This window comes from Lichenostomus cassidix, chromosome 4A, assembly GCF_008360975.1.
Source record: "Lichenostomus cassidix isolate B80296 chromosome 4A, HeHo_3.0, whole genome shotgun sequence".
Lineage (NCBI taxonomy): Eukaryota > Metazoa > Chordata > Aves > Passeriformes > Meliphagidae > Lichenostomus > Lichenostomus cassidix.
In genome coordinates this window covers 12,880,963-12,893,453 of record NC_139485.1, presented here as the reverse complement: position 1 = coordinate 12,893,453, position 12,491 = coordinate 12,880,963, and the positions used below count along the sequence as shown (strand labels likewise).

The 12,491-nt window shown below is 43.4% G+C and overlaps 1 protein-coding gene across 1 annotated transcript; it reads left to right on the top strand.

Annotated features, from left to right (window-relative positions):
* Window positions 1–770: 770 nt before the first annotated feature.
* On the top strand, window positions 771–12,444 carry LAS1L (LAS1 like ribosome biogenesis factor). Its single transcript, XM_085060585.1, has 13 exons — window positions 771–979; window positions 1,765–1,890; window positions 2,085–2,154; window positions 3,322–3,403; window positions 4,426–4,623; window positions 5,205–5,251; window positions 5,629–5,738; window positions 6,432–6,517; window positions 7,012–7,227; window positions 8,404–8,539; window positions 9,113–9,489; window positions 9,773–9,914; window positions 12,057–12,444. Exons 1-13 carry the CDS (start codon window positions 771–773, stop codon window positions 12,145–12,147), a joined length of 1,890 nt encoding a protein of 629 aa, XP_084916711.1. The 3' UTR covers window positions 12,148–12,444.
* Window positions 12,445–12,491: the final 47 nt, after the last annotated feature.

Here is a 12,491-nt window from a genome sequence, read left to right as displayed (position 1 = left end):
ACTGTGCCAGGGGAGGTTTATTAGGTTGGACATGAGAAAAAAAGTTCTTCACCAAGAGGCTGCTTGCCCCACCTTGAGTCCTGTGTGCAGTTTTGGGCACCCAGAGGAGAGCCAGAAGTGGGGAGAGGTTTGAGGGGAAGCTTTATGAGTGGCTGAGGTTACTTCATTTGTTCAGCCTGGAGGAGACTGAGATGAGACTTCATTGTGCTCTTCAGCATCTTCACGTGGGGAAGTGAAGGGGCAGGTAATGATTTCTTGATTCTCATGACCAGTGAGTCAAGGAAAAGGCATGAAGCTGAGTCAGGGGAGGTTGAGGTCGGATATTAAGAGAAGACTTTTCACCCAAAGGGTGGTTAGGTCCTGGCACTGGCTCCGTAGGGTAGCAGTCACAGCACCAAGGCTGGTAAGAGTTCAATAAGCGTGTGGACAACACTCTCGGGCACATGGTGCAGCTGTTGGGGATGCTCCTGTGCTCCCCTCGCCCCGACTCAGGACACCTCTCGCCACCCCTCAGCTCCCCGCAGCTGCACGAGGGCAGAACGCGCCTGTTCTGCACTGCCCGAACCCCTGCGGCCTCAGCGGACCCGCACCGCAGCCCCGCCGCACGCGTTCCGCAGGCCCGGGCCTGGCCGCCCCGGCCCCTCACGGCCCCGGGCGGGCACACCATCCCGCCAAAGGGGAACGGCGAGCGGGAGCGGCGCAGGCGCGGGAGCGGCAGGGCGGAGGGGCCCGCAGGAGGCGGAAGCGGCAGCGGCGCCGGCAGTGGCGGAATGTCGGGCCGCGCGGGTTCGCGCTCGGGCTCGGCCTGGCGCCGCGGCCGGCCCAGCTCCTCCCCGGCCCGGCGGCGGCTGAAGCCGCTGCGGACGGTGGTGGCGTGGAGGGGCCGGGCGGAGTGGGACCAGGTGATGGTGGGGCTGTACTGCGGGGACAGCCGGCTGATGCAGGACGCGCTGGACCGCGTCTCGGCGTGGAAGAGCCGGTACGGGCCGCGCGGCGCGGGCGGGGAGCGCGATGCGGCTCTCGGGGCTGCTCTCTGTCCCTGGAGCGGCTCCTCTGTGCCCTCCGGCCAGGCTGGGCCGGCAATCGCCGTCCTGGGCCCGGGGGGCCGCCGAGGAGCCGTGCGGAGCTCCCGCCACAGAGCTCCGCGGCCGGGGCTGGGTGTGCAGGGGACCGGGGCTGGGTGTGCAGGGGGCCGGTGCTGGGTGTGCAGGGGGCCGGGGCTGGGTGTGCAGACCGCCGGGGCTGGGTGTGCAGGGGGCCGGGGCTGGGTGTGCAGGCGGCGGGGCTGGGTGTGCAGGGGGCCGGTGCAGGGCATCCTGCAGGGCATCTTGCAGGGCATCTTCCTCATGGCGGGAGGCTCCGGGCACATAGCTTATGCCGATAGCACGGTGGCCCCGTGAGAACAGGGGAGGCAGAAGCCCTGCATGCTCACAACTTCACGGGCTGATTTCTCAAGGCAGTGAGCGTATCTAAGGCCCCCAAAATGCCCCTGCTGCATCTGTATACAAGACTTGCCGTGGTAAGGCATCCTGTGTATGTGCATAGCATGTCAGTAAATACTCATTTAAAGTGTGTTTAGGAGAAGCCATATAATCACTCCGTTCCAACGGAAGCCTTCTGGAAAGAGCCTTTGATGCTGTCTCAGCATACCACTTCTCAGGCTGTTACGTATCGCAGAGAACAAACAGTAATTGGAAAGTTGTCCTTTTTACAGGGTGAGTGTATCTGTGTGAGACTGCTCACCTGGTTTGTCTTTGCGTCCAGGTATGGTCCGAAAATGCCTCTTGCTGTGGACTGCACGGCAGAACTGATTCGTTGTAAGGTCCTCGATTCATCTGGCAGATTGAAGTCGCATGAGCTCATCCTCTCTTATGGGCTGGCTCTTGTAAGGTAAGGGCTCTCAAGGCCTGTGTGCTTTGACAGAGAGAAAGGAAGACCTGGACAGATGTCATTGTTCAACTGTCTAAGTCCACTTTGCATCTCTGGGACCACAAGGTTGTACATGTGGGGAGTTTGTTTGCTGGAATTCCAAATTTCTCTGCAGCTCTTGATAGTAATTTATCTTTTCTGTAACCTGCATGCAGGTTTGTCAACTTGATCACAGAAAGGAAACAGAAGATGGTCAGCATTCCTCTAAGACAATTAGCCAGAGAGGTAAATATTTAATAAGAGTTTCTTGATAATTTACATCTATACAGAAAGCATATGAATTGTCCATTATCAACACTGAGTGAAGGAAATTGTGGAGGGTCATTCTTTTGTAACAAAAATAACAGATACAGATGCTTGTTTATTTCCATGTCAAAGTTTTAAGGAGGCTTGTTGCAACTGGATCTAAAACTTTGTTCTTTAAAGTCACGTTAAGAGTGACAAAGGCTGGTGATCATTAAAGATTTTTGAATCGTGTGTGATCAAAAGTCTTGATTTACATGTGTATAGTCCCACTTGAGATACTGTCACACATTTTTCTTTCTTAGCTACTGAGATAGGAAAAAGAGCTAAATTTGTTGTTTAGAAATTCTAGTCTTTGACAAACAAGGTTATACATGAAAAATACTCATACTGGCAGGTATTTTTATCTCATGTCTCTTTCTTCAGGTGACCTTGTCCACTTCTGTGTGGAGGAGGGAAGGTTCAAGCTGTAATTGTAGTAGTGGGACCAACTTGAGTCCTTTTACTGCCAGCTGCATTGAACATCATATCTAGGACTGAACAAGTTTTGTCAGTGAAAGACAGACAGTATTTGAGACTCTTCTGTCTGTGCAGCAATGTTTGGGCTCATGTGTGAGAATGATTAATTGATTTTTATTTTTTTTCCTGGGTTTCTAAGAAAAGGTCTGCTTCTCACTTACTAAAACTGATCAAGCTTAAAAGCAAAGCCCTTGTATAGTTAAAGGTAGTTGTCCCCTGGAAAGTTGCAAAAAATTGCATGCAAATAAGTGTGTAAATTTGAGTATTATATATGATATTTGTATCTTTGATATATAGTCATCCAGTATGTCTCATCAATTTAAATATAATTTAACTGTGTCTCAGTATCATTAAATTATATGTAACACCTCTGTTGAAAAAGAAATATGTTGTTGAAGAACTTAAACTGTAAAATGCAAGTTTGTGTGGATCCTGAGCCACAGGAGGAGTGGGATCAGCGAACTGAGGGATCTTGTCCCACTCTTGAAGTGGGAAGCATGGGAACTACAGTGCAGGAGTGGCCAGGCAGGTGCTGTTCCCAGCTGTAGAGGCTCTGCAGCTTTGCAGGGCTGCAGCTGTGGCATCATGCAATGAAGACAGTGGGGTAATGTCTGTTGGCTGTTGTTCCAGGTGGACATCCCCATCTGGGTTGTGGATCTTCGTCATGAGCTGACGCACGGGAAGCTGCCGCGGCTGGCGCTGTGCCGCAAGGGTGAGTGCCACCAGCCAGTGCTGCAGTCCCTGAGGGGAGCACCCTGTCACATTTTGGGGTGCTGCAGGGCAGGCAAGAGGCTTGTCCTGGCAGGGAGAGTTGTAGTATCAGACACTGGGAGGATTTGCCACTGCCCTGTGGGGGTAGCTGAGCTATGTCCGGTGGCTCCAGGCTGTGGTTCTTCACAGATGTTCAGAAGCTTTCTCTTATCCCTGAAAAAGTTACTGGGAACAACAGTTTGGTGCTTTTGCTTTTTTACAGCACAGGAAGTTCTTCCTGGGGAAATAGGTAAAAGCTTTTCCTAATGGTTTAGAGGTACCTAAGACTCTTTAAAAATCCCTTTTAGGGAAAAATGCAGTAGATTCTGTGAGCCTGAATGAATGACCAGCTTGGGCATTTGTAGGGATTCCTGGGAATTTTGCGTTAAGGATTGTGAAGCCAGTTAAATAGTCCTTAGCAGGGTCCTTAGATTGATCCTTAGATTGGGTCGGAAAATGCTGATGGAAGTAAGGACATTTTCTTTCCATTCTGTCTAATGTATGCATAGTACAGTCCCCACACAAAAAAAATTATGTTCTTGTCCTAGATGCTATGTTGACCATGGGGATCATACAGTACTGACTCATTTTCTGCTCAGAACGCCACTGCAGAGACCTAGCTTCTGCTTAAATTTGACCTAGCTTGAGTGAGATGCAATGCTATAGCAGTATCCATTCTTTTATTTATTTTTTCCAAAATTGATGGGCTTTTACCATGCCTGTGATACTGGATTGTGGGGTTTTCTTCCTCATTTCTTTCTCAGAGTTGGTTTTGATTCTGGGTTGATTTTTTTAGTTTTGTTGTTTGTTTGTTTGCGTTTTTTTAACTTACTCACCTTTTCATTAATAGAGTTTTTTGTGTTTTCAGGGCTCTTAACTAGTTAATAGCATTTCTTTTCATAATACAAGTTAGTAATGTGCCACCTATATTATTTTTTGTTGTAACAAAGAAATCCTCACTGCAAAGATAATGTTTTCTGTTAGGTTGTGATGTGGTGCTGGACTGGCTACGAAAGATGTATTGGAGCCGTCAGCTGGGCAATAACTTGTGTGAAGGAAGTGAGGATGAGGATGAGGAAGAAGACCAGGAAGAGGTAGAAGCAAATGCAGAGTTGGACAATGATGCATGGGAGATTCAAACCCCACAGCATGAAGCCTGTCAGAAACACAAGGAATTCCATGGTAGGTGTTCCTAGAACAATAGCAGGATTAGATATGCTGGAGAAAGAGGTTTAAACTTCTCATCTTCTAGCATAAAGATATACCTTCATCTCAGGTTTTGGGATTCCTCTGTGGGTCTTAGTGATTTGCTGGGGTTGGTAGTACTTCTCCAAATTTTTAGCACTTTGGTTTATGAATGGCTGTAGCACTGTTGCAATTGATGCAAAATGCAAGTATAAGGCATACAAATATACATCAGAACATCAACTGTATATGGGAGCAATTTCTTCCTACACTAATCTATTTAGGAATTTGTTTCTGAGCTGTCTGTGTTTATCCAGCTTGCCTGTCTTCAGCTACTGTTAGTGATAAAATATGGAAATCATGGTTCAACCACAGTTTACTTGAGAAAATTTATGTTGCTGGAAAAGTCTGGGAGTTTTGGGAGTCTTCAGTGTGTTGTCTGAAAAGAATTTCTGACTTGATTTGACTGATGCCTTCCTTGAGTGTAAATTTAGCAAAACTAAGCAGCTTCCTTAGATACAAAATTCCCTTACATAGTTGATTTTCTGCTTAAACCATATATTTATGTTTATTTCTAGAAAAAGTCAGAGATGTTCTGATATCTTACAAGAATGAGCAGTTTCGGGTAAGTGCACTCTGATCATCAGCACTTTTGTTAATTCTCTTTTCTCACTTGGGCAATACATCTCTTCTTTGTTGCCTTAGTTCCTTGCTCAGGTCTATCTGCTAGTGTTGTCATACATGGCTTGCCAAAGGAAAGCTTCACTACAGAGAACAAGCAATTTGAGCTGTGACAGTTTCTAATGTTGGACACTGTTCAGGTTTATAAAGGAGATCTGTACTTATTGGAGATCCCAAGGAAGGGGAGCTTTTGTGAATTTTTTTCAAGTGCTGTTGATGAAGTACATGTGGCATGTGCATCTTCTCGTCATAGCAATAACATCTTTGTGTTTGCCATGGGAATATATTTTCTAATAAAGCTTGAATTTTTCCTTCACTCAGGTTATGCAGACAATGCAGCCTGTTTCAAAGTCTCGAGAACTGTGGTCTGATTCCTCTTCAGAAGTGGACTGGATTTTGGCTCAGATCAAAGACCTGATGCAGGAAAACAGGTATGTCTCTCATAAAGAACTGAAGTGAAAGGTACAGTGCTGAGCTGAGCTGTAGACCTATTGAATTGCCTTTTCATAGTGTTCTTTAGCTGATCATGGAGAAAGCAATTAGTTAATTTCCTCAACATCTTTGAGGACTGAGTTGTTGATTTGTGCTAATGAGCAATATTCCATGTGCCAGATGGTCTCCAAGGTGTTGTCCCAGGCTTAGCAATGCTGGCCCCAAGGCATGCAGCATCTTCAGTGTCTTCAAAAGCTCCCAATAACCCTGTAGAGATTTTGATTTCACAGTAACCTTTAGAATTCTTTAAAATTACAGGGCAATACTTGGTATTTTCTGCATTTCTATCTTTCTATTACTACAGAGCCCCTAGGATCTAGCGTGTTGAGACTTTATTACCATATAAATTTGCATGAAGATCTTGGCCCACTTTGAGAAATATAAACAGTGTAACTGTAGAGGGGAGAGAGTATCATGTTACATATCAGAGCTATAACCCCTGCTGTTTTGAATATAAATATATATGCCATACAAGCTGCTGATTAGTTTAAGAGGTTATTAGATGTTCTGCTAAAAGAAAACCCTGGATTGCCCATCAGTTGCTGAGCATGGAATAATGAGCAGAAAGGCATGAAGATTCTGCAATGAGAAGCACAGTAAGTGGCAGTAATAAGTCTCTCTGATTGCTCTAGGGAGACAGTGGCTGAAGCTCTTCTCAGTGATGGCTTTCTCATCCCAAAGATGGATTGTCTGAAGATGCTAAATATCAAGTATGAAGGTTAGTGTTTTGTGCACCACCCAAGAAGAAAATGCATAGCTAGTGTTATATGACCAAGTCTGGTTTTTGTCTCATTATATTGAAATTCTGTAATTATCTGCATATTTTTCATACATCTGGGTCAGTAGAAAAATTTAAAAGCTTTTTGATTTTACGTTGCTTTGCTCAATGAACGTTCTCTTTGCAGTAGATAAAAGTTGCTCTTTAGACAGTGTAGCTCTTAATTATGTGTGAAATAAGGTGAAATTGAAAAAATATTAGCAAAAAAATGAATTAATAATTTCCTTGTGCTAATTATCAACTTGCTACTTATTTTACTTGCCTAGCATAAGAAAAATAATAGTTTCAGGTTCGTTGAGGACCTCAGGAAATATCCTGGAATAATCTTAGAACAAACCACTTCAGTTTGGATCAAGTGTCACACCTGTATTACATAAAAACTTAAAGAGCACTAATTTCTGGATTCTCTCTTATTTTTTCCCTTCTTACTGCAGCAAATAAAGAGGTATGGCAATTCAGAATTCCCCCGACATTTTACTGCTTTTGGCAGCCTTTGCTGTCAAGCCTCCTTTCACGAAGTTTTACACAGATCCTAATAGAGAAAATGTTTATAGAGCTGAAGGAATGTTCTGACTCTTCAGAGCTCCGGCCTCAGTTTTTGATCAACTGGATTTCTGAGTTGCTGACTGGCATTGCTAAAGTAAATGCTGGTGAGTGTGTCTGGAATTTCTGTGTTTAAAAAAGCTAAGAGTTTCTTCCATACTAGTGTAAAACAGGGAGTAGTGGGATCTTTATGCAAAAAGTGCAGTAATCTAATTAGTACATTTGTCAAGTGAACATAAAGCTTTTATTGTTGCATTTCTTAGACTTGTCATCCTGCAGCTTGTGCATGTCACGTATTTCTTAGCAAAAAATTGAAATTGTTATTGGTAAGTTTGCTGCAGTCTCCTCAAGATGGGAAAAGCCAATTTCTGACAAAAAGATCAGGACCTTAAGTGCTAGTTTTTCCAGATGTCAATACTTGCAGGAAATAACATCTTTATTTGCTATCTGCTACTGTTATATGTGGTCTGTTATGAGTTCCCTGTTGCCAGTTCTTTCTTCCCTTAAGAGAAGCCTGCCTTTATAAGGTAGTAAATAGTATTGCTGTCCTTTATTGATCCTATCACAGGATTTTTATGCCTTCTAAACTCACAGAAAAGTAATACTTTCTTTTCAGTTCCTGACTCTTCAGAACTGTTAAAATTGGCAAACTGTTTAATTCCAGAGGCAGGCACTGAAGGGCCTTAATTATTCAGAGTGTCACAGGTATTCTGTCAGCAGGATTTTTACATTGTGACATAGTGCATCCTTGCAGAGATTTCCATCCCTTGATTTTGGTGCCTCTTCTGTCCTCTCCTGGTCTGGCTCAGACTGCACAAAGATTTTGCCAGTATCTCAGGCAGTCATGGGTTAATATTTGGTGCTTTCTGTCAGTGCTGAGCATGTCTATGGTGTACCAAGATCCCTGAATAGTGCTCGTTACCAGCTATTAAATCTACCCTTTGCAGAGCTGTCTGAAACTACACTGGGTCCCAGATACAGTATACTGCATTTATTTGGGCTAATACTGTTCAAACACATCTTGTGGCTTTCCTGTCATGCACAGGGGCAGCTTGGGAATGTCTGCACTGCATTGTGGTTAGGTCTTGTGCAGCTACCTGAGCTGTCCATGCATTGTCAAGTCTCTTATAACAACCTTGACATGTTTGGTTGGTACATCTGCTCAGGGACTTGGGTTAAAATGCCAGCTTATTTGAGGATGTGTTCCAGTAAAAATGCAAAAGGGATGAAGGGCATATTTTTGATGAGTTTTGAGCACCCTGTTGTTTTCATTATCTTTGAAGGGAAGAAAAAACAACACTGTAACAAACAAGTGAATGTGAGGGAGCTGTTCCTCCATAAAGTTCCTTTGCAGTGGATAAGACTGACTGAGAGCTGCTTGGGAGCTCCCTGCTGGGCAACCCCACATCTTCTTCAAATGTAAGTTTGATCCTGTGACCTAGAAAAGGAACAGCAAACAGTGCTCTGTAACAGCTTTGGTTTCCTAGTGATACCCTGAGCTAAAGCTGCATTCCCTTGCCCTCCTTTGCACGTGGTAGAAATTGTAACAGGTGCCTATAAAGCCATGCTTGCTGCTATTCATCTCCCCATTGATTACACACAGAGAGAAGAAGGAAAAGAATTTTAAAGGATTGCACCTTCAAAATGAAAGCAGAGGTTATCTGGGGAGGTATTTAAAGAAGCAACCTGTTTGGAAGCAAAGGGGCTTGGTAGAGACTGCTTATTCAGGTGATAGGAATTTACCACAGCTTCTAACTTTTACATATTAAAACAGCAAAGCAGTAATTCAGTTAGAAGTACCCCAAGTTCTTCATTCTAATCACGAAGATGGAGTATTCCACTGACCAGGGAATAATCTGATTTTGCCTGTTAGATGAGCTATGTGAACCAGCTATCCTGGAGAAAGCAAACACTTTAAAGCAAAAGAAGACTCCATAGGTGAAGGTTTATCAAGCCTTTTAAGACTTTTCCATTGCCTTTTTTCCTTTCTAGGATCCTCACCATCATGAGACCTCGCTTGCCACGTTCTTCTCGGAAGAACCTTCTCTATCTTGCTTCCATTTACACAGAAGGAAGTGCCCCTTTGTCCAGTCCAGGCCTCTCTTCAGACAGCAGTGAACAGCCAATTTATACTATAGAGAGCTTACAGTGGAGAGCCAGGCAAGAAAATCAGGTTAAAAATCAAGGGCAGACTGTAGAGAAACAAGAAGATGTGCCAGAGGGAGATGATGGTGTAGAGGAAGAGGAGGAGGAAGAAGAGATGGTAACTGAAACAAATAATTTGGATGGACTTGCTCTTTCTGGTAACATGGTGGCTATTGCTGAGAAAAGGGCAGCACTGCAAGGATCCGCCTGGCAGATCAGTGCAGGTAAAAAGTGACTCTGTAAGACTTAGGCAGTCTTCATCACTGACAAATGTTAATTGGAATGCAAAGACATCTCAGTCCTTTGGGTCTGGCTATAACTGATGTGTGCTTCAAAGTCATCTAAATGCTCAAAATTGTCCTCTTCTTCTGTGACATTGGTTCAGCTCATTTACTGAATGGCTGAGTTGCATGAGGCAGTATTTGTGGACTTGGGAAGGGTGAACCTTTGTTTTGAAAATCTCTTGGGGAAACTCACACTTCTTGGTTTTGTACTGTTTTTATCTAGATGAAGTGCGATGGAAAGACTTTCCTCTTGGAAAACTCCCAGGTCAGACAGATGACCCTGATGGTCTCATGTTGGATAATTATTCCATGATGTCCCTGCTTGATCAGCCAGTGAGGGATGAGTGGAAGTCTCTCAATACAAAGTGAGTAATGAGCTATAAAATGCATTTCTCTCTCTGTGCCTTTTACTGTACCATGTGAAAAATTAGGGCTGTGATTTCCTTTTTACTTCTTTTTAACTAAATAGTTTGACCTAAATATCTTCCATTGTCTCTAATACCTACTAAAAATAACCCTAATGGTATCCTTTGAGGACACCATCTTATAATATTACTATCTTCACTCCTCCTGCTATTTTTTTGAAAGAAACCATTGCAAGGATTATGAAGTACTGCTGTTTAGCAGGTATCAGCACAGTCCCAGCAGGCTTGAAAACTTAAGTTTCTATTAGCTGGGGCTCTGATCCTCAGTGTGCTGGCAGTGCCCATTGACCTTTTAGAGCTGTAGCTAATAATTTGGAGGTGCAGATCTGGCCTCAGTAAAGAAACACAGATTGTCCTGGAAGTAACAGGAGCGTTTTATAAAGCATTAGTCAGATCATCTTTGTTATTAAATGAAGATTATCCAGTTAAAGCATCCCATTGAAGATGTTTTAATAGGGTCATTATTTCACACTTTGAAGTCATAGGAACTTGAATGCTTTAAGTGGTTAAATCACTTTCATCACATACATATAAACCTGTCTACTGTTATTTTAATCCAAGGAATGCTTCAGAATATAAATGAACTGCAGTTATTTTCCTTAACATGTGATTGGACAACTGTATAATTCACTGATCCTTTCCTGGTTGGTGGGCCCAGTCTAGTGGCAATGAAAAGAACTGAGAATCATGCAGCCTGGGGTATTGAGAAGAAATCTTGCACATGTTTATATTTTCATGTATTCAGAGTTGTGTTCAGATTCCAAACTGTCAGTTTCAAATCTTCCAAAGAGTAAGGCTTCCATTCTTCTCCATCCTCTTGGTTGTCCTCTCAAATTAAGTGACCTTCTCTTATCAGTAATGTTGTGTTCCTTTGGAGGAAGATGCCTAGACTGCATTTTGAAATATGATTTAGTCATGGTGAGGATTGAGAGTATATTAATTACACGCTAAAAAGCTACAAGCCAGATACATAAATTTCAGGCTGTTTTTCAAACAGTGTAATGTGTCATGCAGCTCATATTACTAGAAAATACTCTTGTTCAAAATGAGAAAGCACGTACCAGGCCAAAAGTAACATGTGTTTCTGCATCTCTTTGTGTGGGGAAAGGGGCAGACAGTTTGTTTCGGTTAGATTACAGCCTGGCAGGATGCCAAGGGGAAAAAAAAAAATCTTAGAAACACATGAAAACCTGTTGTTGCCACAAATAGAAAGGAGCAGAACCTGATTTATTCCTCTAGCTGTGCCTGGAAACAATCCAGGTTTCATCAGGAGTGCTACCATGGCAGCTTGTTGATTATTCTTATTTCCCTTGCATAGCAGCTTCTCCATTTGCCAAAGGCCATGTGGTATTGGAAAGGTGGTCTGACTTCACCAAGGCAGAAGGAAGCAGATTGTCTTGATTGCTTACATTTTCTTCTGTGTAGAAACTTTGTCCTCTGTCTTATAGCTATGTGGGTTTTTTGTTTCCCCATCCAAGGTGTTTGTATGGCCTGATCCAGAAGGGGTGCTTGCTATTTACTTCTCTGATATTGCCCTCTAACTTCTCTGTCTGCTGAGAGCTGCTCTGCCAAGCTCATGAGGGGGTACTGAAGGAGAGATTGTGAAAACTTGATGTTTTGCTTTGAAAATATCTGTAAGGTGCTTGGAAAAAGCATCTGCAGCATAGGCAGTGGGTCACATCCTTTCTAAAAACCGTGCCCTTCTTTGTCTTTCTGCAATTCCTCCCAAAAGATTGTGTTCATTGGTGGGGTTTCTGATCTATGCTGTGCATGTGTGTGAGCTTGCTCCTAGCTGCAAAGGACAGATCAAAGTTCAGATGAAAATTGTTCTCTGGTTATTTTTGTAGTCTCTTCTCAGTAATTGGTCACCTTACTTTTGGTTTGTGCCTTGTACCTTCCACGTTTCAGGACTGTTGCCTCTCTTGAACAAACTGATTAAAAACGAAGGACATTCCAACAGATAAATGTTTCAGAGCTAAAAATGAAACCTGTTTCGGAAATAAAGTGCTATCAAAATTACCTTGGTGATGTGAGCTTCTAAATCAGCCCAGTGCTTATGTGCTTTATTTCTCTTCCTCACAGCTCTGCAGAATTGAATATTCCCATGACAGGAGGATTGTTATGGACCCAGAATGACTTCCATAAAATAAAAAGTGGCCTTCAACTTTTCTGAGACAGGAGCAGAGCGCTCTGTGACTTTTAGTATTGCACAAGTTAAGTGTCATGGAAGAACTAGTAATGGTGGTGGGAAAATAGTCACTCCAGGACAATTTGTTGTTGCTGTGATTTATTGATTTTTACCATGTAAAATTGCTGTTTTATAAAGGTAGTGTGTTTTAAGTTGCATGTACAGTAACCATTGTCTTGCTTTACCAGTTGAAGTTTGCCCAATACAGTTACGAGTACTTTGGAATCCCTCAACGTTCCTTAACTTTTCCATGGTTAATAAATACAACTGACTGAACACAAACCTTGCTCCTGGATGCTGTTTCTGTTTTCACTCTGGAGAGTGTCCGC

Excerpts from the sequence above, each read along its gene's own strand:
- LAS1L (XM_085060585.1), top strand. The coding sequence starts at position 771 with ATGTCGGGCCGCGCGGGTTCGCGCTCGGGCTCGGCCTGGCGCCGCGGC. Across the intron at positions 980-1,764 it reads GTCTCGGCGTGGAAGAGCCG|GTATGGTCCGAAAATGCCTC; the intron begins GTACGGGCCGCG and ends CTTTGCGTCCAG. Across the intron at positions 9,915-12,056 it reads TGGAAGTCTCTCAATACAAA|CTCTGCAGAATTGAATATTC; the intron begins GTGAGTAATGAG and ends TCTTCCTCACAG.